Genomic DNA, 27497 nt, shown 5'->3' on the forward strand with positions numbered 1-27497 from the left:
TTTTGCTTCCTGCCAAATTAAGTGCCCCTGGTTGCCACAATTCCTGCGGCTGATGGGAGTGGAAAATTCCACCCTTGGAGCTGAGCAGGTACTTAATAGTACACAACTGAAAAGAAGAAAGCAGAATAAGGATGGAATTTATAAAATTAACGCAAAAAAAACCTAGTCAATATTCTTTGTGCAATGTCTTCAATGACCACATGGAGGCATGATCGCATTCTTTGTTAAACCCAAAGTTTCATAAGCTAAAAGGTGAAAAGTCCTTGATGCCTCATTTGTATTTCGTTACTATCCTTAAATAAATGCAGTGATATTTAAGAAAGAGTCTCTGATTTTTTTTATTTTCTTATTTTGTTGAGCAGCTTTTCTTTTCCTTTCAGGTAAATATTTAGTAGAAGAGTTCCAATGTGAAGAGCAGGAGAGAATCATTTCAGTTAAGAGGTGGGAACCAGCCTAGCTCCACTGACTTCAGGCAAAAGAATCACATTTTATCACATTTTTTCCTCTAGTCAGTAGACACTGTTAAACTCTTGGCATCATGTTAAACTACAAAGCGCAGCTTCTGACCCATTCTGAAACAAATGCCACTGAATTAAATACCCACTAATGCACACAGTCTGTGGACTGATATCAGTGGAGTGAGATTGCTCTTTTTCCTCCTCATCGAATGTCTATTTGCTAGGGCCTGTAGGAGGGACCTTTGATTAGGGGATTTTCTATAAAATAGATGGTTATTTAGATCCATTATTGTTATTCAAACTGTTAAAGTTGTCACTGCAATAGACTTGGTGATCTGATGAATTAGATATTAGGCAGAATTTTTCAGTTGGTGTGCGAGGGCGGGCCCGACACACCGACACGTAAAATGACACGCGATTATGCCGGGTATGCGTCCTGATGTCACTGCGCGCCATTGCGATATTTCGTTTGGCGGGCATGTGCCAGAGCCGGCTGCACGCCCACCGAAATGTAAACAGCCTATTAAGGCCATTAAGAAATTAATTGAACCACTTGTGAAAACTGACCCGTTGGCGGGCAGGCGAAAAGCCCAAGTGGCCTTCATCTTTTTAAGGAAACCTCATCCATGAACGGGATGAGGTTTTCTAAAGCTTTTATTAAATAAATAAATAAAGTTTCAGAAATATAAAAACATGTCCCAACTCATGTGACACAGTCACATGAGGGGATATGTTTAAATACATTTTTACACCTTTTATTTAATAATTTTAATTTCGAGTCAATCTCCCTGAGACAGCTCCATGCCTCAGGGAGATTGAAGCGCTCTTTTATGCGCATGCATGAAAGAACACTGGCCCCAACTCTCCCTCCTCCCCCCGCCTGCACAGATAGCGCTGAGCGCTACTGGCCATGTATTACGCTGGGCAGGCCTTAATTGGCCTGCCCACTTAAAATGGTGACGCGGAGCTGATCGCAGGTGGTGATCGGCTCCGCGCCTGCCCCCACCTGCTCCTGCCAAGCCCACCCGCCATATGAAAAATTCTGCCCATTGTTTCATTCCTGGGATGTAGTTTTGAACACAGCCCAGTCTAATTGTCTAATGGTTGCAAATCCCTTTTGTCTGCTGGCTGTATAAGTGTGTTGGGGACATTTTAATGCATGCCCTAATAGGTATATTCTTAAAGTGGGTAGAAAGTAGCTATAAACTAGTATCCTCACTTGGACAGGTAAGAAGGCTTGGTATCACAAGTGGAAAATGTTACAGTGGTGCAGTATTTGTTCTGAGAAAGGGTTTAGATGCATTTTAATGGACAAATAACAAGACATATACTCTGTGTCTAATCATATTTTAGATGAGTTTGAAGTGCTTGATCCAGATCCTCAGTACATGAAATCAAAAATACGTCAATATTCACCTTACTTCCAACACTGCTGAAACCCTTTTTCACATTATTGCCATACCCAAGCTCATCACCAACCACTCCTCCATGTCCTCCTTACACAGGTTACAAGGGGTATATGTTCAACTTGTTTTCCAGGTGTATAACTGGCATTGCTGACCAACAGGTATGAAAATCTTGCAGTTTTTATAACAGACAGCCAATCCATATTGGCAGCTTTACACCCAGGCAGCAAGTTCAAACTCTTTGTACAGCAGTCAAAACGTTGCCAATTGCATTGTCTTGCAAGAAGAAAATTATTCTGCATTAAAATCATTCACTTTGATGAGAAAAAGTACACAGGTGAAAAATTCATTCATAATTTCATTTCTTTTTTATGTTTTCCAATTTGCTTGTTTATCATGTTATTTTTTTCTGCTGTATAAAACATTTCCTCCCACAAACATTATTCTGTGGCTAAGAGAGAGAGTGGATCATTTGCTCTCAGGTCTCAGATCTCTGTCATGGGCATTCTAAAATGACTAACTGTGAATTTCAGGATGATGGTCTGAGATCACTTGTTGTGACTGAGTATCTGACTGCTGCCCGGTGCCTCTCGAATGACCAAGGCAAGACTGGCAAATATTACGTTCAGAGCTAAGGATTCAATAGCATAGCTCACCTTTGGTATTTAATGTGTGATACAGCAACTCACTGTATCACCAGAAGATACATTAGTAATTATTTTCCTTTAAAGAGGTAGATTATCAGGAATATGTGGATATTGTATCAACATGATTGACATTTGCTTACGCCTCTCCCTTCTCGACTATTCTCAGAAACCGAGGGCTAAAGGGTAGACGTCAGTGACATCGGTACACAAATAGTATTGCCCTAACCGATCCCTTAGGAAAACACTTGATATTTTTAAAATGAGACTAAGTTTGCAATTTTAGTTCAACCTGTACAAAAAAAGGATTATAAAGCTCTGCAGGTTTCAATTAACCCTTTGTAATTTTGAAGTTTCATTTCTGAACTTCACCACAGGTTTAATCCAAATATAAAGGCAAGAGCTGACTTCAGAAGGAAAGGTGGGAGTAGCTGCCCCTTGACATCAATGCAGCATTTGATCTAGTGTGGCAACAAAGAGGCTCTAGTAAAATTGATGTCAATGGGGAAAACAGCAGGACCTGGACAACTTCCAGGCTTGGGCTGACAAGTAGTAGGTAACATTTGTGACTAATAAGTGCCAGGTAGTCGGCAGCTGCAACAAAACCCAATTCACTCCCATGAACATCAGGCACTGCCATCACCAAGAACCCCATCATCAACATGCTTGGGTCAAGAGGTTGAACTGATCCAGTCATTTTAACACCAATAGTAAAAAAACAGAGACTAGATGTCCTGCAATGAATGGTTCACCCCTTGACCTCACAAAGCCTCTCCATCAGAATAGTGATGGAATACTCGCCGTTCATTTAAATGATTGCAGCTGTAAGGCAACAGTATTCATGAAGCTCAACATCATTCAGAACAGAAAAGTTCTCTTAATTGGTGCCCCAGCCATTGAACTCAACATGCATTTCAAATATCACCAGTGCACTATAGCTGTTATAGAGCCATAGAGACATAACAGCACAGAAGGAGGCCATCCTGCCCATCTTTTGAACGAGCTATCTACCAAAAAAAATTGTAGCAAATCATCATATCTAATTTAACAGCATCTTCCAGTCTTACATGAGCAGCATGATCATAAGAACACTGTCACTTCCAAATCATATGTCATTCTAACTCCAGATTACCATCATTCCTTCATTATCGCTAGGTCAGAATCCTGAATTATATCGAACACTATCATGGAAACAATATCACCACAAGAACTAGAGTGGTTCAGGGAGAAATCCCACCACCACAGCCTACATAGAAATAAATACAAGAAGACAGCCCAGCAAATGCAGGCCAGTCAGTTTAACCTTGGTGGTGAGAAAGCTTTCAGAAACTATGGCCAGATTCTTTGGGTTGGCATACGGGGGCGGGCCCCGCTCGCCGACACGTAAAATGACGCGCGGTGACATCAGGCATGCGTCCCGAAGTCACCACGCGTCATTCAGATCTTCAGTTCAGTAGGCGCGCAACAGAGTCGGCTGCTCTCCCGCCGAACTGTAAAAGGCCTATTAAGACCATTTAAAAACTAATTAAAGTAATTAATGGAACTGTCCGTCCAACCTTAAGGTTAGCGGGCAGGCAAAGAGCCCAGACAGCCTTCGCAATTATCATGAAACATCACCAACGGGTGGATTTATAATTCAAACAAAATTCTTTATTCAAATTCATTGACATGTCCCAGCTCATGTGACACACATGAGGGAACATGTCTGAAAATGTTTTTTTTCTCCTCCTTATTTAAATTTTTCAAAATGTAATTAAGCTCCCTGAGGCAGCTCTGTGCTGCTGGGAGATTTCAGCGCTGTTTCGCGCTTGGCCCACCCACATAAAATGGCAGCACGCAGACGATCACGGGCGTGCCCACCCACTCCTGCTCAGCCCCCCTCCATGGGGAGAAAATTCTCCCCTATGATTCAAGACAAAATAATCACTTTGGCAAATGTGGGTTAATTAAGCAAAGCCAGCACAGATTTGTTAAGGACAAATTGTGTTCAATTAACTTGCTTAAGTTTTTTGATGAGGTAGTGGAGAGGGTTGATGAGGGTAATGCCATTAGTGTGGAGCACATTCCAAAAGGTACTCGACAAAGTGCTGCATAACAGACTTTTGAGCAAAGTTCCAGCTCATGGAATGAAAGGGACAGTAGCAACATGGATACAAAATTGGCAGAGAGTAATGGTGTGCAATTGTTTTTGAACTGGTGGAAAGTTTTTAAGTAGAGTTCCCCAGGATGGGTGTTAGGACCCCTGCTCTTCCTGATATACATTAATGTCAATTACAAAAGCCAACTTTCTTTCTCACTGATAATAGAGTACAGGCCTCAGAGTTTCCACGCATGTGGGGACTGGGAGCGCGCTGTGCATGTGCATTCCAGCATTTTAAATTCTGTGGGCAGAGGACTATTATCCCTAGCAGGCTATGAGTTTCAAAACTGTGCAGCAGTATCTCTGGCCATGTGTGTTCTCTTCCAGGTTTCTCTTCCAGCTGCTAAAAGGCTCAGCCATCTCGACACCAGTGCACCTATGAAAAAGGGAAAATGGCACAAAAACCTGGGTCATGTGATCAGAGTGGAGCATGCTTGCAGAGAAGAGTCCCAGGCAGGGGAAGGGAGAGTGGACAGGGAGAGGTCCCAAAGGGAGAGTGGTCAGAAGAAGGTCCAAAATAAGAAGAAAGAGGAGTGGAGAAAGAAGCTCCAAGCTGAAAAAGGGGCTGGAGTTATCAGACTTTAAGTGGTGAGGGCTCAGGAGAAGCCCTGGTGATTGAAGAGGGCTTAGGAGAAGCCCTGAAGATCTAAGAAGGCAGCAGAGGTTTGGTGTCTCCATGCTGTGGATCATTGGGATGAACATAATCCTTTGCAACAGTAGTCTGTTTGGCATGGCCGAAGAGCTGAAGTTGTGTTTGTGAGTTGGTGCTTGAGTGCATGCTTGGGAATCCAGGCAATGGAGTCTTGGGAGACAAGACTGAAGGTGGGATGTCATTGGCGCCATCCGAGTTGGAGCGACATTTGGAGAGAATTCCAAGATTAGATTTGCATAGGTGAAGACTGTAATCCCTCGTGAGAGAGAAAGAGTTCCAATGAGTTTAGTTGACTCACAGTGTTACTGATGTTTGGTTGGGTTGTTGAGAAATCCATGGAAACTGTCTTGGTTGCATCTGGCATTTATTGTGCAGTGTGGTGTGTTCAACCACACTTTGTCTGTTAACTCACATGTACCTCAAATTAACTATTCATTTTCTTTTGTTCATTTGCGGAATGTGGGCATTGCAGGCTAGGTCACCATTTATTGCTCATTATAATTGCCCTTAAGAAGGTGGTGGTGAGCTGCCTTCTTGAACCACTGCAGTCCCTGTGGTGTAGGTACATCCACAGTGCTGTTCAGGGGGGAGTTCCAGGATTTTGACCCAGCAACAGTGAAGGAACGGCCAAGTCAGGATGGTGAGTGACTTGGAGGGGACTTGCTTGTGTCTGCTGCCCTTGTCCTTCTAGATGTTCACAGTGGTAGGTTTGGCAGGTACTGTCTAAGGACCCTTGGTGAGTTTCTGCAGTGCATCTTTTAGATGGTACACACTGTTGCTACGGTTCGTCAGTGGTGGAGGGGGTGAATTGGAAGGGGTGCCAATCAAATATGCTGCTTTGTCCTGGATGGTGTCAAGCTTCTTAAGTGTTGTGGGAGCTGCACTCATCCAGGCAAGTGGGGAGTATTCCATCACACTCCTGACTTGTGCCTTGTAGATGGTGAACAGTCTTTGGAGGGTCAGGCGATGAGTCATTTGCTGCAGATTCCTAGCCTCTGACCTGTCATTGTAGCCACAGTATTTATATGGCTAGTCCGGTTCAATTCCTGGTCAATGGTGAATCCCAGGATGTTAATAGTAGGATTTCAGTGATGATAATGCCATTGAATGTTAAGGGGTGATGGTTGGATTCTCTCTTGTTGGAGATGGTCATTGCCTGGCACTTGTGTGGCGTGAATGTTACTTGCCACTTGTCAGACCAAGCCTGGATATTGTCCAGGGCTCCCTACATATGGACATGAACTGCTTCAGTATCTGAGGGGTTACAAATGGTGCTGAACATTGTGCAATCATCAGCTAACATCCCCACTTCTGACCTTATGATGGAAGGAAGGTCATTGATGAAGCAGCTGAAGATGGTTGGGCCTAGGACACTAACCTGAGGAACTCCTGCAGTGATGTCCTGGAACTGAGATGACTGACCTCCAACAACCACAACCATCTTCCTTTGGCAAGGTATGACTCCAACCAGCGGGGAGTTTACCCCCTGATGACAATTGACTCCAGTCTTGCTAGGGCTCCTTGACGCCACACTAGGTCAAATGCCTTGATGTCAAGGGCAGTCACTCTCACCTCACCTCTGGAGTTCAGCTCTTTGGTCCATGTTTGAACCAAGGCTGTAATGAGATCAGGAGTTGAGTGGTTTTGGTGGAACCCAAACTGGGCGTCAGTGAGTAGGTTATTGCTAAGCAAGTGCTGATTGATAGCACTGTTGATGACCCTTGACAAAGGCATTAAAGAGGGTGTCAAAATAGTTCATAAGAATAATTCCAGGTATGAGGAACTTCAGTTACGTAGGTGGATTGGAGAAGCTGTGGCTGTTAACCTTGGAAAAGAGAAAGTTGAGAGGAGATTTGATAGAAATATTCAAAATCTTAATGGGTCTGCACAGATAGGGAGAAACTGTTCCTATTGGTGGAAGGATCATGAAGAAGCGGACACAGATTTAAAGTAATTGGCAAAAGAAGCAATGGCGAGATGAGGAAATCTTTTTTTAACACAGCAAGTGGTTGGGATCGGGAATACACTGCCTGAGAGTGCAGTGGAGGCAGATTCAATCAACACAGTCAAAAGGGAATTGGATCATTATCTGAAAGGGATAGGTTGCAGGCTGTGATGACAAGGCAGGGGAGTGGCACTTGATTAATTGCGCTTGTGGAGAGCCAGCACAGACACAAAGAGCCAAATAACTTCCTTCTGCGCTGTAACCATTATATGTTTCTTTGACATCTAGTTGGCCATCAACTACTAAAAACACACTTGAACAGTTTGTAATGATCACCGGAACAAGAAAGTGGGATTACAGCCTTGAAATCACTCCAATTTGTTTGTTACTTTGTACCATAAATTTCAAACATGCAATTTTATTTTCCTTTAAATTGAGCCTGCTTTTTGTCAATAGCCAAAGCGGTCAGTGTTATTGGTGTATGATGATGCTCTTATCGAAAGATTAATGATTTTGATATAACAATTGAATATTTATTCAGTAATTATCAAAAAATTATAAATTAGGAAAAAAGGACTTGCAGTTAACTAACACCCTTCATAACCCCAGGGCATCCTAACATGCTTTACAGCCAGCAAAGTACTTTTGAAATGTAGTCACTGTTCTAATGTAGGAAATACAACAGCCAATTTGTGCACTGAAAGCTCCCACAAGCAGCAATGTGATAACGGCAAGATAATCTGCTTTTTTGATATTGATCAAGGGGTAAATATTGGCCAAGACGTCAGGGATAAGCCCCCTTCCTTTTTTCAAAATTGTACCAAGAGATCTTTCACATCCTCCTGAAAAGACAAAGAGAGCTACAAGTTAACATTTCATCCAAAAGACAGTGTGCTCCAGCAATGCAGCATTGAATTTTAAACCTAAATTTTTGTGCTCAAGTGTGAATGGGACTTTAACTCACAGCCTTCTGACTTAGATGAGAGATTGCTACCAGCTGAGCCAGGGCTAACAGTAAATATATAATAAAATGAATGTGGTCAGTATGTATATCACTGATTTTTAGTTATCATGTTTCAATTAAGGAAGAGGTAATAATGTAGAATATTTACATTTGTGTTTTCTCATATATTTTGTGGAGATAAATGTACATTAAAAATAAAACTATATCATGTCAAAACCATATTGATTCTACACAGGGCCCATGCCAGGAGGAAATGCAACGAGCCATTGAAAGGATTATTGTGATTCAACAGCATGCTAATGAAGAGCTTTACAGGTTTCACATCCCAAACTGTGATAAGAGAGGATTCTATAACCTGAAACAGGTATGTGTATTTTTGCTGTTAAAATGATAGTGAGGGATATAGAAATCTAAAAACAAGAGTAGGTCATTCTGCCCTTATGTTTGCACAGTAAATTAGATAATGGTTCTTTTGTTGTGTGGTAGGGGTTTAGGTAGGGTTTTGGGGATTGGCTAGTCTCCCAAAAATATGCTGCTCAAGTCTGTAGTCTCTTTAACAATAACTGTTTATTTACAGCAAGTATTTACACATTTGGACTTCCACATGAGTTCAGAGCTTCTGCTCTCTTCAAGATCCCTCTTACTATTCAGTCATATGATGTGACATCATAATTAAATCAGCATCATGTATGCTTCTGATGTTAACCCTTTACTCTGGCATATGACATCATGGCACATTTACTCCTTCCATGCCTTCTAAAGTGTTAGACATTGTTTGCTGGAAAATTTCTGTAGTGGACGTGATTCCAAAGTTCAATTTATTGAAACAATAATGATTTAATGGTGTTATAAATGTGGTCAATAATCTGGATTCTTTGTCCAGAGGCAACTGCCAAAATCCACTGTTCACATTCAATTTGGTAAATAGAATACACCTGACTAGTTTGGCAAGGCTCTCATCCACTGAGGCCATCAGGCGGATCTCATGTTCCACTGATTTGTTTACTTGAGTTAAATCCACTCAGATTCCTATAGATTAATTTGGTTTTCAGACTATAACCTTTCCTGAAAAACATTTTGTTGGCATGGTGACCGGTGAGGTAACCCCTTGCTGCTGCATCTTTTCAATTTCACCCTTTGCTTTGTCCAAGAATGGATGAGGGACTTGCCTTGGTGTAAAGAGGCAAATTAGTTTAGGATGATATGGTACTCAGTCTTTAATTTCCCTAGCCCTGTAACCAATTTTAGGAATTCATTTTGGAATGTAGTGCTGTAATTTTCATCAGCAACTTTGTCGACCTTACAAATTAATTTCAGTTTTAGGCATGCCTTTCTGCTTAGTAGAGAGCATTCTTGACTTTGAATGACATAGGGAGGTTTGAGCTTTATATTTCAGCTTTGCCATGAGTTGGCATGAGTTGGTACCCCAGGACCTTGTAATTTGATAGATGAGGGTTGCAATGTAACCTGCTTGAACTATTTAACATCACCTAATAAATTAGAAACCCCTGCTCTTGTGTCTTATTTAAACTCTGTGGGATGTCCATCCACTTCAAATTTAACACTCCAACACTCATTTTCAGGGTCATTTATATCCTCTAAGAAGGTTAATTCCAGTTCTTGCCATTCTTCCACTTGTGTGTGGCTCGGTTTTAAAATTTTCTCCCTCCTTTTACAGGTTGTCAGTGTTTTTGAGCAACAAACAGTCTTGAAGTGGCCTATTTTTCAACAGTTATGACACTCTGACACCCCCCTGCTCCACCCCCCCAGGACATTCTTCCCATTTGTGCTGTTTGTTCCTGCCACACCAGAGACATTTCAAACTGGTGGTTGGCATGCTTTCCCCTATTTTCTCAGGTTTAAGCTATGGTGTGCTTGCCTTTTACAGCCTACAAATTGAATGGTCTCACTTGATCTCCTCAATGAGACCACTGCTTTCCCTCGAATGAACACCCAAATCGGCTTCCTAAGCTCCATTTGTTTTGTGATCTGATTTCACCAGCTTTAAATCCTCTCTTGTCTGTAAAAAATCTAATTATGCTTCATTTAGGACCCTGACTACAATTGTATTGCAAATCAGCTTGCCTTTTAAATTGCATAAGCATAGTTCTCTGCCAGCCTATAGAGATTGTTGCTGAATGAATCCAAGCTTTTGCCTGGCCTTTGCTTTCTTCTATTTAATTTAGCCCTCTTGATTATTAAATTCCAATAGACCCTAAAATAAGAGTCAAAGGCATGCAGGACTTCATAAGAAACTGAAGTCTCATTAACACCCTGCCTTGCTATCATGTTATCAGCGATAGATCCTACAGCATAAATTAGAGTACTGACCTGGTCTTTTTGGTCTTTTTTATGTAATCCTGAAGCAGTTCTGTACCTTGTGAACTTTTTTTCTCCAGTTGTCCCAGTTGTGGGCCTTCTACACTCTGAAATGGTTCTGGGAGTGGTAGTGTGGATTCCATGCTTCTGCTGAGCCCTGGAATTGTTCCTGTTTCTGTGCTGCTGCTTGCTGCTTCAGGCCTGTGTTCACTGCTGTCTGGTCTCTAGGTCTATGTTACAGCTTGCATCTGCTGCTCTCACAATGTTCTGTTGTCTTGGTGAGTCTTGTAATTTTTTTCTCTTTTATCTTCCTTCGAGGATCTCTTCCCTTGCCATCCCTGTAGCTTATTTCAATTTTTGTTGGGTTTTTTAATTACTGCTATCATGTTTCATTATGTGATAGGGGTTCGGACAGAGTTTTAGGGATTGTCTAGTCCCCAAAATGATGCTGGTCGAGTCCGTAATCTCCTTAAACATAATTGTTTATTTACAGCAAGTATTTACAGATATGGGCCTCTACACGAGATTAGAACTCCTCCTCTTCCAGATCTCTCTTACTTCTCAGTCATGTGATCTGACAGCACTAATACATCAGTATCATGTATGCTTCTTATGTTAACCCTTACAATGGTTGATCAAAAGCACAACTCTGATCACATTCCTTGGATCCATACCCCTTAATACTCTTGCCTAACAAAATGCTATCAATCTCAATTTTGAAATATTCAATTGATGTAAACTCAACAGCTTTTTTGGGGAGAGGGTTCCAGATTTGCATTACCATTTGTAAAAAGTGCTTTCTGGCTAACCTTTGAAAACCCTAGCTTAACAGTTGTGTCCCCTTGTTCTGGGCTCCCTTACCAGAAGAAATAGTTAATCTCTATCGACTCCTGTCTTGGAGTAATTACAAAGCAGAGTTTGAGGTAGAGAGACCTGTCTGTTGAACAATCTGCACATGCTGTTCAGATTTAATATATGCTGGAGCAGGCTTGTTTACAAAGTGCAAAAAAAAACCCCTTCCAGTCTCATCATCCTATTGATCTCATTAAAGTGTACAAAATTCTCACAGGGTTCGACAGGGTATGAACATATGAACTTACAAAATAGGAGCAGAAGTAGGCCATTTGATGCCTTGAGCCTGCTCTGCCATTCAATAAGATCATGGCTGATCTGTTTCTGTTCTGAGTTCCACATTCCCATTTATCCTGGATAACCTTTGATTCCCTTGCCTAACATGAATCTATCTTACCCTGCCTTTAAAATATTCAATGACCCTGCTTCCACCACCTTCTAAGAGAAAGAGTTCCAAAGTCACACAACCCTCTGAGAGAAAAAAATTCTCCTCATCTCTTTCCTATAAGGGTGACACCTAATTTTAAAATAGTGGCTCCTAGTTCTGGGCTCATCCGGCAGAGGAAACCTGTCTACCTTGTCAAGACCATTCAGGAAGTCACCCCTCACTCTTCTGAACTCCAGTGGAAACAAGCACAGCCCATCCAACCTTTCCTCGTAAGACAACTTGCTCATTCCAGGTATCAATCTAGTAAACCTCCTTTGAACCACCTCCAACATATTTACATCCTTCCTTAAATAAGGAGAGCAAAACTGCACACAGTATTCGAAATGTGGTCTCACCAATGCCCAGCATAACTGAAGCATTACTTTTATGTTCAATTCCTTTCGTAATAAGGGACAGCATTCCATTAGCTGTCGTGATTATGTGCTTTACCTGCGTACTAACTTTTTGTGACTTATGCATGAGAGCACCTAGATCCCTCTGCACCTCGGAGTTCTGCAGTCATTCTCCGTTTAAGTAATACTCTTCTTTTTTATTCTTCCTGCCAAAGTGAACAACTTCACATTTTCCCACATTATACATCATCTGCCAAATTTTTGCCCACTTACTCAACTTATCTATATCCATCTGCATACTCCTTATATAAAAGCAAGTACTATGAATGCTGGAAATCTGAAATAAAAACAGAAAATTCTGGAAAATCTCAGTTGGTCTGACAGCATCTGTGGAGAGAGCAACAGAGTTAATGTTTCAAGTATATATTACTCTTCTTCAGAGCAAAAACTCCAACTCTGAAGGAGAGATATTCCAGCATTTTCTGTTTTTATTGCAGACTCCTTGGGCAGAATTTTGCCCTTGATGGGCAGGCAGGCCCCACCGGCTCAGCGGCAGGCGGGCAGCCGATCGCTGCCACTGAAACGGGCCCCGCCGCCATTTTAAGTGGGCAGGCCGCCCGACGGGAAGCCAGTAGAGTGCATAGACCTAGGATAACATGTTGCAATTGTCTGAGAAATAGCTCGTAACGAAGCTATGCTTCTGCAAGGAGGCTGTCACAGAATCGTGTCATGCCATGCAGCAAGACTGGCAATAAATTTACACAACTAATGCACTGCTTGTTCAAACCAAGATTACAGCAGTCCTAAAATTCCCTGCTTTACTCTTTCTGGACTACTGCAAGGGATTTCAGTAATATCAGTCAGCATCTTGCATCCATTAACGTACAATGGGTAACCACCAGGATCTGATCATGAAGGTTTCTACCTACGATACTGGCAGCTGCCATGATGGGGAGAGTCTTCACTTTTTCCACGCTTCACACAGAAGGTGAGAGGCTGACAGCCTGGGGATTGCATTGCATTCAAATTCATGATTAAACCAGAGCCCTGCCTGAGAGGTCCTCTAGTGATGCTTCCACTGGTGGACTGTTCTGATGGCTTCCTGCAATACAGCCTGCATAAGGGTCTTAATATATACCTTCCACCATCACCAACCCGCTAACTTCCTCATCCCCCATTACACAACAGATGATGAGCTGGGGTGAAGTTAAAAATGAAAAGAATAGGGGATGTAACCCCAGCCTGTTACAGAGACACCCGTTGCTGTTTTTATGGCGCCAGGTGGTTATACGATGAGGAAATGAAGAGCACTTCATTAACATACTTGCAACAGAGTGCAACTGGAAGCCTGGTTTAATTTTTACAGTTGCTGCACATGGCCTGGAAACCAGGCAGTGAAAGGGAAGCAGGAGCTGTCAGCTCCACAAGAAAATGTCTTTTACAGTGCTTCTTCGGCCTCCTTTCTGCAGAGTGTGGCCAATCCCACCCTCCCCTTCAAACCCAGATTTTTTTTTTTTTGTATTCGCATGTTTATTGCCCATTGTGTAGTTTACCACAAAGTAACATTTGTGAACATATGAAGTAACATTTTACAAACAGCAAAAAATAACTTCAGTATACTTGTAAACATGTTTTCAGTGTATTTCAAATTATAGCATATTTTATCCAGTTTGCCAAACATGTACAAGGGGTGTTGCACTGGAAACAGTGAATGTCTTGATACAATGAACTGAGACTGACTTGCAATGTTTTCCTCTACATCCTGAATATTTTACATGGAATCTGGTAATTTGTTTTTCTTTCCTCCAGTGACTGGAGACAAACGTGAAGTGTGTTGTGACAGTTCATTTATCAATTGGCTGGAATCCCTAGCATAAAATTTCTGCTTCTGAATCAGTACCACTGACTCTCCTGAAAGAAATCAGTGTTACGGCTCTCCCAGTGTGGAGCTTTCTTCACTGGGAGGACTGGAAATAATGCAAGCGCGACCCTTGATCTTTCATCTGTAGGATTTTTCAGCATTGCCTTCCTGGCACTCGGAGTGCAGAATGGAAACTTTAACCTGTTCGACAATGGCACTTCAAATGTAGTTCATGAACTATACATGTCGGTCTTCTTGGGAGTATTAACATGCCATCTAGTGGAATATTGAGGGTGCAGGCCAATAAATTAAAAAGAGCCTTTAGAAATTACATCACAGAAGACAACCTTGATGGTTTGCCTCAGTGAAAGCACTCACGCTCCTGAATCCGAAAGCTTTGGGTCTTCAGCACTTAACCTAGCTTCAAGATGGAAGAAGTGCTGCATTATTGGAAGGACTCGCTTTTAATTGAGACATAAGGTAGATGACTGGTTACTCTGCTTTTGGTTGTGTTGAGTGATAGACTAAGATTGACTAGGACTAAAGAACTCCCTTGTTCTTCAAATAGTGACATAGGGCCTTTACAGCCACCTAAACAAGCAGACTTTGCTTCAGTTTAATGTCTCACGTAAAAGGTAGCATCTCCAACCATTTATCTTTCTATCAGTATTACATCGAAGAGTCAGCCTGAATTACACCCAAAAAACCTAAATGTGCCTTGACAAGCTTCTGACACAAGACCTGCATATCTGTATCTCTATATCTGTCTGTCACTGTTAAGAATCTTATCTTTAGGGTATACTTTCATTGTATATTTTTTTAACCACAATGTACTATTTCACATTTTTCTGCAGCTACCACTTGGACAGCCTCTCTCCTCTATTCTTCCTCATACTTTGTCATCCCTTAATGATTTTCAAAAGAAGCAAATGTGATGTGAGAAAAAACTTATCCACACAGCGAGTGGTTCAGGTCTGGAATGCACTGCCTGGAAGTGTGGTGAAGGCAGGTTCAATTGAGGCACTATTCTCCTCTATTCTTCCTCATACTTTGTCATCCTCTAATTTGGTACTGTCAGTATAGGAATTACATAATGTGGTGGAAATTGGTAACTGTTTATCAGGCATGAACAGATACCTCAAACAGCCTTTAGGCCTATGAAGGGCCAATGCCTGTTCAAGGACCCCAGTCACAAGCCGATCACCACTTGAGTGGGATAGGTGTTGGGCCTACTCCACTCAGGAGTCTGCAGTGGTCTCCAACCACTTTTCCTTTTACATTCTTTCTCAAAAAACACCATCCTATGGAGCCATAGGTGGTGGTGCTTTTCTGACTCCACAGGAGATGCAATGGCCCCCCCACCCCAGCCGCCACCACACACCCCCAGGCCACAACTTACCTAAAGGTCACTGCTGGTCAGACATGATCACAGAATCACAGAATTGTTACGATGCAGAAAGAGGCCATTCGGCCCATCGTGTCTGATCTCCGAATGACCATTATGCCATTCTCCTTGCCTTTTCCTTGCAACCCTGCACATTGTTTCCATTTAAATAATCATCTAATGCCCTCTTTACTGCCTTATTTGAACCTGCCTCCACCACACTTCCAAGCAGTGCATTCCAAACCCGAACCACTCGCTGTATGAAAAAGTTTTTTCTAACATCACATTTGCTTCCGTAGCAAATCATTTTAAATCTGTGCCCTCTTGTTCTCGATGTTTTCAAGAGCGGGAACCGTTTCTCCCCATCTACTCTATCCAGCCCCCTCATGATTTTGAACACCTCGATCAAATCTCTGTACCTGCAGCTCACTCTCAGTATACAAATCAGGCACGAGGGCCAATTCATGTTATTTTGTGCAGAATATTGCAAAAGCCAAAAAAAAGATGCAGTGATATTCCACATCTGATTGTTCAGTCTGCTTTCCTTTTGAACAAGACTGCACACCATCAGTACTAGATCATGCGGTTTTGCATGATTACTTTGTGTGGCTACATTGGGAAAAGTTTATTTCTGCGCATTACATGTTTTTTATAAACATTTTACCTGTTGTTTTCAAAAAGGACAATAAAGACTCTGCACTTGTGTTTTCAAAGTGTGAATCATCACTGGACGGACAGCGTGGAAGGTGTTGGTGTGTTTTTCGCTGGAATGGAAAGAGAATCCCTGGCTCCCATGAAGTGAGAGGTGATCCTCAATGTCACAGGCACGACAGAGGCGTTTCAGCATCAACGGAACAAAATAACTGAAGTGTCTTAAGAAACTGATGAGGCATTAAAATCTTTGCTTTTCTTTCACATGTTACACCACAGCATTTGAAGGTGATATCTGTATGGTTACAGTTATCTTTCTTGTATGTAAGCTATTTATTTCCTGCTTTTTTTTTAGTTTAAAGATTTCATTTAACAAAACGAATATCACATTTAAGATAGCACCTGTATAAATTGTCCAGTGAAATAGTCTACTGTTACTAGCTGCACTTTTGGTTCACTATTAATGTGCATGAGAATAATTCTATAGTGAAAAAAAACACATGATTGGATTACTCTCAGTTGAAAAAAGTATTATCTAAACAGTCACTGGGCACACTGCAAGTCACTATGTATAATCAATGGTAAGAACACATTGTTATTGCAAGAATGGATCTCATAGCATGAAAATAATGTCAAGCTCAAGTCCCATACCACAGACACAATTGCTGCCAAAGATTATTGCCTCCATCAGGATAAAATGTCTTCAAGTCATACATTCAATTTTGAAGTCAATATTTTATAGAACCAAAGCATAGTAGTGTGTTTCAAGGTATGCATGTCTTCAGGTTCCAGTAACTTTTGTTAACTGCTCAAACTTCATTCTTGTGCTTTGTGACATCAGTGGCCTTGCCTTTAACACACTCCTATGTATAATATTTGGTACACCTAGTATTAATCGAGAAAATGAACTCATTTGGTGCTGAAGTTTTTTTTTGTTTAAATGCATTCATCATCTAATGGTAAATTTAAATGTTCATTACAAACAAAAAACTGGTTACTTTATTCTTGCGGTGCAAAATTACACTATTATCGGACATTTTCCAAACAATTTTGAAGTAATGAAAAGGATTAGTGTTGGCCCTTTGCGCTCTGAGCCCTTAACTGAAGGTAAAAGCCTTATGTACACTTCTCCATAAAGAGTGTGATCACATTTTATTTTTGTAATCTCTATAACTAATAGTTGATATGGATTTCATCCTTTGCCCTCCCAAAATGGTTTTGCATCAACTAATGCTCAGATACACATCTTCCAAGAAAAAGGCCGAGCCATCAATGTGCTCAGCACCTGTGGCATAGGAACAGGAAATTCATTATCAGTTCATCATCAGGAGATTAAATGAAAAAAAAATAAGCTGTCTGAAATGGTCAGCAATTCCTTGGTCATCATTAGGAGTAACTGATCTACAATGAAGAATTTGGCTAATCCTCTTCCACAAGTTTTTCAAAAAATGAATATATCCACTATAGTCATGGATACCCTACTGCTTCAAGAGTCACCTTTTCCAGGAGTCAATTCTGGTTGAGCAATACTAATCTTGTTTTTGCCATTTTAGCATGAATGAAATAAAATACAACTTTAATTAAACAGGTTTTACTTTAAACATCATCTTATATATTGAGCAGTTATAAAAGTTACTAGCTTTTGATTTTTGCTTAAGTGTTGATAGTTCCTGTACCAAAATTTGTGAACTCACATCGATCATAAAACAAAAACATCACTAAGTGTTTCATGAGTAAAGAATGCTTGCAGCGGAGTAGTTATTGGATTAACAACAGTTCATTATTTTACTGAATGTACACAGAAGTGCCTATCAATTATAATTATGTTGAACTTATTGGCTGAGTAAAGACTGGAGAATGAGACACGGAAAGTTCGATTTCCTGCACCTGCTGGGTTATCTAACGATGTCTCAATAACCTGTAACCACTAGATGGCACTCATACATTTGTTCACATTTCTCCTTTACTGTAATAAGTTTTTAATTAATCAAAATGGTATGGTAGCATATTTCCTTTTAATGTAACTGCATCATCGAAATTTCATTTTAGAAAATCACTACATAATTATGGTCCACAATTAGTCATCTTAGCTTCAGTGAATTTTTGATTTGTGTAATTCTGTGGTACAAATTAAGCTACTGACTTGTTGCTGTAGAAAAAAAACAAATGCTTTGTGTTTATTCGGTTTAAATAATGTTTATTAAAAAACATAATTATATTAAATACAGACCATATTCTAACAGAATATTCATTTCATTTAAGGAAAAATAATCATATGACTTTTTAGTAACATGAAAGCTTTTTTTAAAGAACAAAAGTCCTTTTTAAATTTTATAGAAAGTTTTACCCGTGAAGGCTAGGTTCCTGTTTCAGACCTGCAGAACAAGACATTTCAAAATATGTAGTATCATACACTAATATTTTTACATAAGAGCACAAAGTCTGTCAGGATCAAATTGGTCACAGGCAGTTTTTAAATAGTCAAGTGGAGATTCCCTGATTCCTTTCCGAAGTGCCTTTTTCCTTGGGAACTGTAGTGCAGATTTCTTGGGAATTAAAAAACTCCCACTCTTTCAGGGAGCTGGAAGGATATGTGGCAGGATAGAGCTGCATCACCTGGGCTGAAGAAAGCCCCCTTTCCCAATCTAAGCTGGTAGCAGAACTCACAGCTCTAGAACACAGGCAGTCCATGCCTACTGCCAGTTGTTCTGAGGTCTTTGATTGATCAGTGTCTCTTGCTCATTCTCTTTCTCTCTCTCTCATACATACAGAGTCCACAGGAGCTGCAGGCTTCCTCACTTACTCTCAAAGCTATAACAGCGCAATTCTCCAATTCTCTCATAGCTAGGCAGCTGAGTGCCATATTTATCCACACACCAACAGAAGCCTCGCCTCCTCCCTTTCGAAGATCGGCACTGTGGTAAAGGAAAAAAAAGTCAAAAATTTAAATAAACCATCATGCTTCTTTAAACAAAATATAGTCATTAATGGCCAAATTACTTGTCATATGCATTAAGGATCCATGCTGTTGACTTAGTGCGATGGGGATGCTCAACAACATTCATACTGTTAGCAAAGATTTATCTCACACTTGTGAACCTTGCATCTTATAGGAGCAGTAGCTGCAGTAAGGGCAGCCATTCCTTCCGAGGCTTCAGCACCAAAACATCTGTAAGGGGTGATGATGTACAATGCTCTTGGGTCGGGAGACCACCATCTTAAATTATTTGTCAGTCTCAGTGCCCTCAACCTCTTAGCAACCGAACAATAGGACCCTGCTCTCTAATGAATTTCCTGTTACAACCTCAGCATGTTTGAAGTGTACTTCAGTCAACATTATGTTCCGATATCAACTAAGGCGAAGTAGGTCTCTTTCTAAATATTAAAACAGGAAATGCTGGAAATACTTAGCAAGTGCGGCAGCATCTGTGGAGAGAGAAACAGAGTTGACATTGAAAACGATAACTCTGTTTCTCTCTCCACAGATGCTGCCAGACCTGCTGAGTATTTCCAGCAATTTCTGTTTTTATTTCAGATTTCCAGCATCCTCAGTGTTTTTCTTTTCCACTCCTACTTAAAGCTTGGCTGGAATTTCACAATGCAGCCTTCCAGAGCATCAGGCTGCAGTCTACTGATAATTGTTCCATGTTGGAAAGAGTCTGTCTACCATGAAAATAATAGGACTCACTACCTGTTGGAATGATTCAGCAACTGAAGTTTCAGAGGGAGTCAACCTAACTCTTGATATGGTAAAGACTGGAAATCTGCAAAGTTTCTCCCCCAGAAAGGTAATGAGGCTAGTCAACTGAAAATCTAAAAATTGAGGTTGACAAGTTTTTGTTAGGTAATGGTATTAAGGGGTACCAAGGCAGGTAAATGGAATCGAGACAGAGATCTGGCGTGGTCCTAACTGAATGACTGGGCAGGCTCAAGAGGGTAAAGAATCTACTCCTGTTCCAATGTTCTTAAACCATTTGTTTTCAGCAGCAGTTACTATTTTAGAAGTTTTCTACCTAGGGTTAATTCTATAGTTACCTCAAAGTTAAAAATAATTTGGGGCAGAAATTATGAGCGACAAAAATGCAAATCCTACTCTGTCAAAGCTCACAGATTTTAAGGTCAGATCAATAGCAAGTGACAGCTTGCTTAGTTACTTGAAATGATGGCAACCTGCATCCCAGCCCCTCAGTTAGCCAAATCACTAAACATTACAGATACAGAAGGAGTGGGATAGGTTTGACAGGATCACACCACCTTGAGTTCCTCACTCCCAACATTTCCGCAAGACATACACAAGTTTCAGGTCAGTCCAAGGCGTAAATAATAGATGAATGTTGGGCATTATTTAACATTTTTGGGAGTTGGGCATAAATAATGCCCAACATTCAAGCGTGCGTACCATGTGCAAAAACAAATTGATTGTAAAACCTTTCCATTTATCTTGAATGTTAAGCTATGAACAAAACATCAGGAATGGACTGCAGACCCTCCAATCGTGCAGCAAATATATTATTGCGAGTTTCTGCATTTTAACCAGTACATTACCTGGCTGGTAATCCAATATGCTTTACGTGTGTTAAAGACGGAACAACATTGTTTTATTGCTGGACAACTTCAAGGAATGCATCCTATGCATAATTAGGAAGGGAAACATTTATCAAATGCACGAGGACAGAAAGCTAACAAGGGGATAGAGACATCACAAACCTGTTTTTTCTTGTAGAAGCCCTTCTTGTCACAATTTGGAATGTATACACCTCTGGGGCTGAGAACGGACACAGCTTTCAGGTTATTTAGGATGTCTTCCATTTCTCTCCGACAAGGACCCTGATAAACATATAGACAGAAAAATCTCATGATCATTGAAACATAGACAAAAACAAACTTCATTATTAAAATCATTCATTGAGAACAAAATTATAATTTTTTAAAAAATATTTCAAACAAGATTTTATTAATTGGGAATGCATTAACTCTGGATGCATTGGGATAAGAATCACAATGGTTGCTTATGTTTAGTGACATGCAAATACAGTTTTTGATTCCCTGTGTGTAGCATTTCTTGTGCAATGAAGAACACACTGAATGAAAACATGTTAGTGTTAGATTCAGTAGAAATGCTGCAATGGAAATCTTCAATGCATTTGTGATGTCACTCCATAGAGACCAGAGGAATTCCTACCTCATGGTGGGTAGATGGTCCAAGTGCATAATTTGATTTCAAAAATTGGAGGGAACTTAACAGGAGAATAAAAACTTTTAAAAGTATTTACATTTAAAAGGACCCACTGCTCACTCACATATTCGGTGTCATGTTTTATTTCTGAAGAAAAGTTGGTCGTTTCAGTGTTCTCTGCTTCATTATTTATTTTGTACAGCTGAGATTTCTTTGATACTTCTTTCTGCAGCAGCTTATTGTGCTGCTGATGAGTTTTACTTTCTTGCATTCGGTGTGTGTTGGGACTCCACTCATTACCGGAGTTACTGGCATTCCTTTCTTCCTCTGAGCGGTTGGTGTTCCCTAAATGTAAAAAATGAGAGTCACATCATTAAAGTTTGGTTCAAAATTCCGAGGGAGCAAAGGTCTTGATTAGTGCATAAGCTGCATGATAACTACACTGAAGTGTGTGTGTGTGTGTGTGTGTGGGAAGGGGGGTTGAATGGGGAGGAGGGTGAGGAACAGGCAAATGTACAAAATGGTTTAACTTCACCATACTTAAAGTTGATTCCAGCCGTCAGTCTATCCTTGTAGGGCTTTTACAGTGCACGCCGCTCAGCAGCAAGCTTTGTAATACTCTGCTCCACCAGATGGTGGTGAGCTAACATCGCCAAAATACATGCTCACTCCAATATACCAAACGCCTGCTCGTAAAGCTACCGTTGCCACAAAATTGTGCCCCAGATAGGACTGGAAATTGTACTTATTCTTATCCCCGTCTTTTCAATAATAAAGGTTTTTAATCGCTTATGCACCATTACACTAATAGTATTATTGTCGTAACCAAAGGAAGGAAGCTTTGAAATGTTGAGAGCAACACCAGTGGGTCAGCACGAAATCCGTGCAGTTGCGCTATTCCACGTGTATAAGCAAGCGATTTCTTTCAAAACAGGCGTTAACATACATCTAAATTGAAAAGTTTGTACATCGCATAGATTTGATCAGTTAACTGAAAGTACAAGTGAAGTCATTCAGGGTAGAAATTAACTTTTAAACGGTCACTACCAACGCAACGTCGTTGCCCTCCCTGACGAAAGGGCCAAGCAACGCTCCCTTGTTTAAAACATAAAGAGGCAATGTTGCCATTTCTCTCAACTCCAACAGTGAGGCTACTGTTTAAACAGCCCTCGGGTCATCACCGGCTTCCGAGCGGGTAAAGAATATAAACTCAGCATCAGGTAGATTGAAACCGTTCAATCGCAGCAATGATGCAATCACTGAACCTTTATTTCAATGCACAGGGTTTTTTTTTAGCTTTAAGAATAGAAATTAGATCAAACCTTCATGCATAGTTGCTCATCTCCTGAGAGAGAGCAGCAATTTTTTACCCCAACAAGCACCAAAACCTAAAGCAGTTCTTACAAAAATAATGCTATTAACAAAAGCGAATGACTGCAGCTGCTGGAAATGTGAAATAAGGTATTAATAAGCAAGCTACAATTTAAGCTGGCTTTCGCCCTGATAAGATCGGCCTTTTGTAAAATGCATGATTCTGTACCTGCAGCGGTCAGGACGCGGAGTTTCGCCGTCTGGTTAGTGCAGAGCCCCCTGCCTTCCAACAAAGCCTGTAATGGTCTGCTCTCTCCCGCCTGGGGCAGACAGGTGAAGCCGGAGGCGCAGCGCTCTGTGTACACGCCGCACTGCTGCCCCTGGCGGAGGGCACAGGTCATGCAGCAGCCGCAGCCCGGCTCCCTGACCGGCTGGCAGTCTCCCTGCAGCGGTTTGCATTGCGCCAGGGCCCGGGCGTCGCACGGCTCGCAGCGGACGACAGGTCCCAGAGAGGCGGCTAACTTGACACTCACCGCTGCCACGGCCAGCACACACAGCGCGTACACCATGGTTTATTCACACAGCCTTGCCGAGCAGACGCCGGGGTGAGGGGGGCGGGGGTGGGGGGGAAGGAGGGAGGGAGGTCACTTCTTTGCAAAAAAAAGCTCCGCACACACAAAAAAATACAAAAATCAAAACGGAGGGAGGTGGGAAACAAGTTTTGCTGCTCCGCGGAATTCAAACCGAACTTGTAGTAAAGCTTCCTTTTAATTTTACTTTCTTTTCAATAAACTTTACCCGCTCGCACTTTCTTCGACTCCGAGAAACCAGGAGCGAATGCAGGTTCTCTTATATCAAGAAAGGCAAGATCCCGCCCCCCGGAATATGAATAATTCACTCGCCTCCCATTGGATTTTCCCAGTTGGTTATTTGCTGATACAGGTTTCGGGGCGGGGCAATTTCTTTGCCCCCTCTCCTCCCTCCCCAAGCGATACAAGTCGCCCCAGTGAATGCCACCCCGGAACACAAATCAGCAATGCCAACGTCCACTCTGGGCTAGCCCAACACTTGGGGCTATTTCAATTTACAGGAGCCACATAATCTTTTTAGTCACTGAGAGATCGGCAGTCTGTAGTAGATTAAATCATTGTTTTGCATAACAGCAAAAAAAAAGTGCACAATGCTGAGTGACCTGTTCCACTGGGCTGATTAATGTGTGACCCGCACAAATTGATGATTAAAGTTGATCATTTTGCAAATGATGGATGGAGACTGTTCTCAGTCAGGCGGAAAGGCTTCTTGGAACTTAGACTTTCATTCACCTGAGCCAAATGAAGTGATTCTGCACCGATGGTTCCTATTGTTAAATGTTTAGCAGTCGGAACAGTCTCGCATGATGCGACTCCCTCACTAAAAGCCGGACGATTCTAACTTGCTGAGATTAAAACTGACAAGAGATCTCTGACACCTTGAGCCGCACGTTCGCCTCCCTTGCTGCAGGAGATAGCTGAAACCCATGTTTTCCTCTCTCCGAACAAGCAAGGTCGCGGCGAAGCGATCGGCGGCGCTCGGTAAGGAAGGAAAAACGGGAATAAAACGGCTTCAAATTAGATTGGAGTTTAGTACCACACTGAGATTTACCAGGAACATTGTCTCTTAGTTTCAGGGTCAGTTTAGGGTGCAGTTAGGTACCTGCACATGAATTTTGCAAATTCAGAAACGATTCTCCACCCCCCACCCTCCCCAGGAGATTAGGCGCCGCAATCGCTTTTATTTAACGCCTTGAGATTTTGTTTTATGCAAAGCTTTTTCAGCTTCCCCCCAACCAACACCCCCCCGCCCCCCCACTTTAACATTTTTTGGTCAAAAAAGGAAATGAATTGAAAGTAGGGGGGGGTGGGGGGTGACGCGTTTACGGAAAGCTGCTGCTCTTGGTGCAGTTTGGGGAGGGTTGAAGTTGTCTGTTGCCTTTTGGCGTGCGCTTTAACCCGAGCAGGACAGCCCAGCCATGGAGGCTGGGATTGTTTAAACCGTGTCCTAGCAACCGCGCACACCCTGAGCAAGCTGCTGAATGCAAGGGGGGGAAAGGATACAAAGACATTCAGAGGCATTGCTGCTGCTGGGCTGCCTGCACACAACTTACTGCCACTCTGACTCTCTGACACAATCACCCCCGCCTTCCCATAAACACACACCCAAAAAAAAAACTTGCACCACAAAGTAAAGCCCCTCGGCACTGAGCTAAAAACGTAATCGAATAAAATATTAACGGTGCACGATTAATGTTTGTGTTGTTTTTAAAAAATGGCTATTTTCTGGGGCTATTTTTACACATGGTCGCTGTCAGGGCCACACACGCAAAGGAGCAAAAATCGGGTTTGGACGGATGAACAGCCAGGAGTGAATCTGCTGCTGATGAATTGTTTTAACCCAGATTGGCTTTCTTCAAATTCTTCAAGTTACTTTGGGAGCTCTGTGGAGATGGAAAGGAAAGTGAGAGGCGGGTAGGGAGGATTTGGGACTGGTTGTTGTTGGGGGTGGGGCGGTGGATGCTGCTGCCGGTGCCGGGTCTGGCACATTCATTTCCCCGCCGTCTTGATCCGAAACCTATTGTCCCAGGCAGCCCCCTCCTGAGCCGGCAGGCGGCTTGGGCCGCAACCCGCCAGAACAGCCCCGAAACTCGGTGAGGAAACAGCTCCGAGATCTCAACTCCCGGCATCTCTGCGTTTAAAAAAAAACAGACAAGGTCAGAGCTAAATCACGTCCCTCCAAAATGTAAAGCCCCCTCAGCTGTTGATGCCAAGCTGGTGATCTTTTATGTGGCCGATCTCTTAGTCAAATCTATCAGTTTGTTTCCACTGATTGACAGGAGAGGCAGTGAAGCTGTAACCCACGCCGCCCGCCCCTCCAACCTCTCCCCTCCCCAGATGCTGCCTGACCTGCTGAGTGTTTCCAACATTCACTGATTTAAAAAGAAATTAGTGACTCTTACACATTGGCACGAACACGGCTTTAATAATTCACAATATCTTGTCTTTTATGTTTGATTTTTTGGGGGTATTTTTAATAGTATTTGGGGCATTCCAGTCCAAAATTGTGACCATTAATAATTAGGAGCCCTGGCTGTAAATCAGATTCAATTTTCATTAAATGAGATTACCGAGGTTTTTTTTTAGATTTTTACCAGTGTTTTGGGGATTTCACTCTACGCATCCACCCATTTTTCCACGAAGGCCACAAAGTGTTCGCTGATGGTGCCCCCCCCCCCACCCCATCAACACCCCCATCTTTCTGTCAATCTGTCACTAACCTATCGGCTCATTTCAAATAAAACTTCCGAATAATAGAAAAAAAACTGTGTAGAGAAAAAAAAGCTGCTTTACATGAGGAAAAACCGGTTCAATCCAAAGGGGAGAGTAGGAGGGGGTCACCGAAAGCTTGGGTCAAAAGGCAGGCTTCGAGGAGGGCCTTAAATAAAACCAGGATGTGGACAACTGAAAGTGTTTAGAAAGAGAATTCCCGGCTATGGGGCCTATATGGCTGATCGCATGGACACTAATGGTGAAGAGATGGAGGGAGTGAAAAGCAGGTGGCGTAGTCTTTAGAGGTTGTAGGGCTGGAGGAGGTAGTAAATATAGGGAGGGCTAATGTCACAGAGCAATTTCATGGCAAAGACGGGAGTTCTACATTTTAAGCCATTCGGGAGCTTGGAGCCAATGTAGGTCAGCGAGGATGGTCAGAGAATAAAATGGAAAAGCTGAGATGCCTCGGCTTTTTTTTCCCTCAATGCCCCTGACAATATCCTACTGTTCCGGCACCAGCTCCACCACTGCAGCTTCTCTATTATCTGGCGGATGGATGGTAATATTTAAAGAAGAGCAAGGAAGTTCAAATTAGTGATACTGTTAGGGCCAATATCTAATGCTCAACCGACCTCACTAGAACAGATGATCTGGTCATTTTCCCATTGCCACTTGTGGGACTGACCTTGCCGTCTACAATTTGGTTGCTATGTTTCCAATATTATAGCAGTGGCTACACTTTAAAAACATCTCATGGGGGAAAAAAAAGCACTTTAGAATATGCTGAGGTCATAAAAAGTATTATAAAAGTACTAGTTCTTTTTATGTCTCTTTCACCTTTCACTAGACACAGCTACTCCATCACACCCATCATTTTCCGTTTGTCCACTCGCAGCTCCAAATCATTCAACTACCCTTCTTTAGCCAGATGCTCGCTAATATCATGAATTGCTCCCTCTCCTCTAGCATCTGAACATTGTCTGGTACCAACTCTCATACATATGGTGAGGATAGCCAGCTTTATCCCTCTACTACCAGTCTTGGCTCCACAACCTTTGTGTATTGTCCAACTGCCTGTCTAACATCAAGCTGTGGACAAGGTAGAACTTTCTCCAGCTCAAAAGTGGCAAGGGAAAAGCAACCCTCTTTGTCCACCACCAGAAACTTCAAGCCAGGAGTTTCTTTGCACCTTCATGTCTGCTTGATCAACTCGAACTTCGCAGCGCGTTACCTTGTGACCCTGTTTGATGATGAGGGTGCCAGTGGCAGGGGAGCTGAGGTAGGGCTGAAGACAGGCCCTTTCACCTCCACATGACTGCCCGCTATCATCCCTGCCCCGCTGATACTCTGATCTATGACTTTGTCACCTCCAAGCTTAACATCTGTGCCTCCATCTTTATTGTCCTTGCAAGTCCCATCCAATGAAAACTTCTATTAGTAAACCCGCCTATCAGCTCTGTACTTGACTGGTTCTCTACACTCATTGCTTTCAGGATTCTCCTCCTTGTTCACAAATTCCCCCCATGGCCTCGTTTCATACCCATCTGCAACCTTTCCACCTCTGTATGCAAGCTTCGCACCCTCCACTCTGCCAACAGAGCACCGCCCTCCTGCTCCATTATTAGTGGCAGAATCATCAATGATCACATCCC

General features: G+C 42.1%; 2 protein-coding genes across 3 annotated transcripts in view; one reads left to right on the forward strand and one right to left on the reverse strand.

Moving 5' to 3' along the window:
• The window catches only part of LOC144678746 (insulin-like growth factor-binding protein 4), a 138875-nt gene extending 122570 nt beyond the window's left edge, over positions 1 to 16305 (forward strand). The window contains exons 3-4 of the mRNA XM_078538609.1: positions 8445 to 8573; positions 16120 to 16305. Of these exons, the coding sequence (XP_078394735.1) occupies positions 8445 to 8573; positions 16120 to 16272 (282 nt within the window). The 3' untranslated portion in view covers positions 16273 to 16305. The remainder of the gene's footprint in view (positions 1 to 8444; positions 8574 to 16119) is intronic.
• Positions 16306 to 18226: 1921 nt separating this feature from the next.
• igfbp3 (insulin-like growth factor binding protein 3) lies at positions 18227 to 23372 on the reverse strand. Of its 2 annotated transcripts, none has more exons than XM_078538611.1 (4): positions 22773 to 23372; positions 21357 to 21577; positions 20764 to 20883; positions 18227 to 18971 (listed from the first exon to the last, which is right to left on the reverse strand). In XM_078538611.1, exons 1-4 carry the CDS (start codon positions 23110 to 23112, stop codon positions 18852 to 18854), a joined length of 801 nt encoding a protein of 266 aa, XP_078394737.1. In that variant the 5' UTR covers positions 23113 to 23372; the 3' UTR covers positions 18227 to 18851. The 2 variants fall into 2 exon arrangements, with proteins under 2 accessions (XP_078394737.1, XP_078394736.1); XM_078538610.1 differs by having other exon boundaries at positions 21330 to 21577.
• Positions 23373 to 27497: the final 4125 nt, after the last annotated feature.

This window comes from Cetorhinus maximus, chromosome 3 (assembly GCF_964194155.1).
Source record: "Cetorhinus maximus chromosome 3, sCetMax3.hap1.1, whole genome shotgun sequence".
NCBI lineage: Eukaryota > Metazoa > Chordata > Chondrichthyes > Lamniformes > Cetorhinidae > Cetorhinus > Cetorhinus maximus.

Excerpts from the sequence above, each read along its gene's own strand:
- igfbp3 (XM_078538610.1), bottom strand. The coding sequence starts at position 23,112 with ATGGTGTACGCGCTGTGTGTGCTGGCCGTGGCAGCGGTGAGTGTCAAG. Across the intron at positions 20,884-21,329 it reads AGCAGTGGGTCCTTTTAAAT|GGTCCTTGTCGGAGAGAAAT; the intron begins GTAAATACTTTT and ends TATGTTTATCAG. Across the intron at positions 18,972-20,763 it reads GCTTCTACAAGAAAAAACAG|TGCCGATCTTCGAAAGGGAG; the intron begins GTTTGTGATGTC and ends CCTTTACCACAG.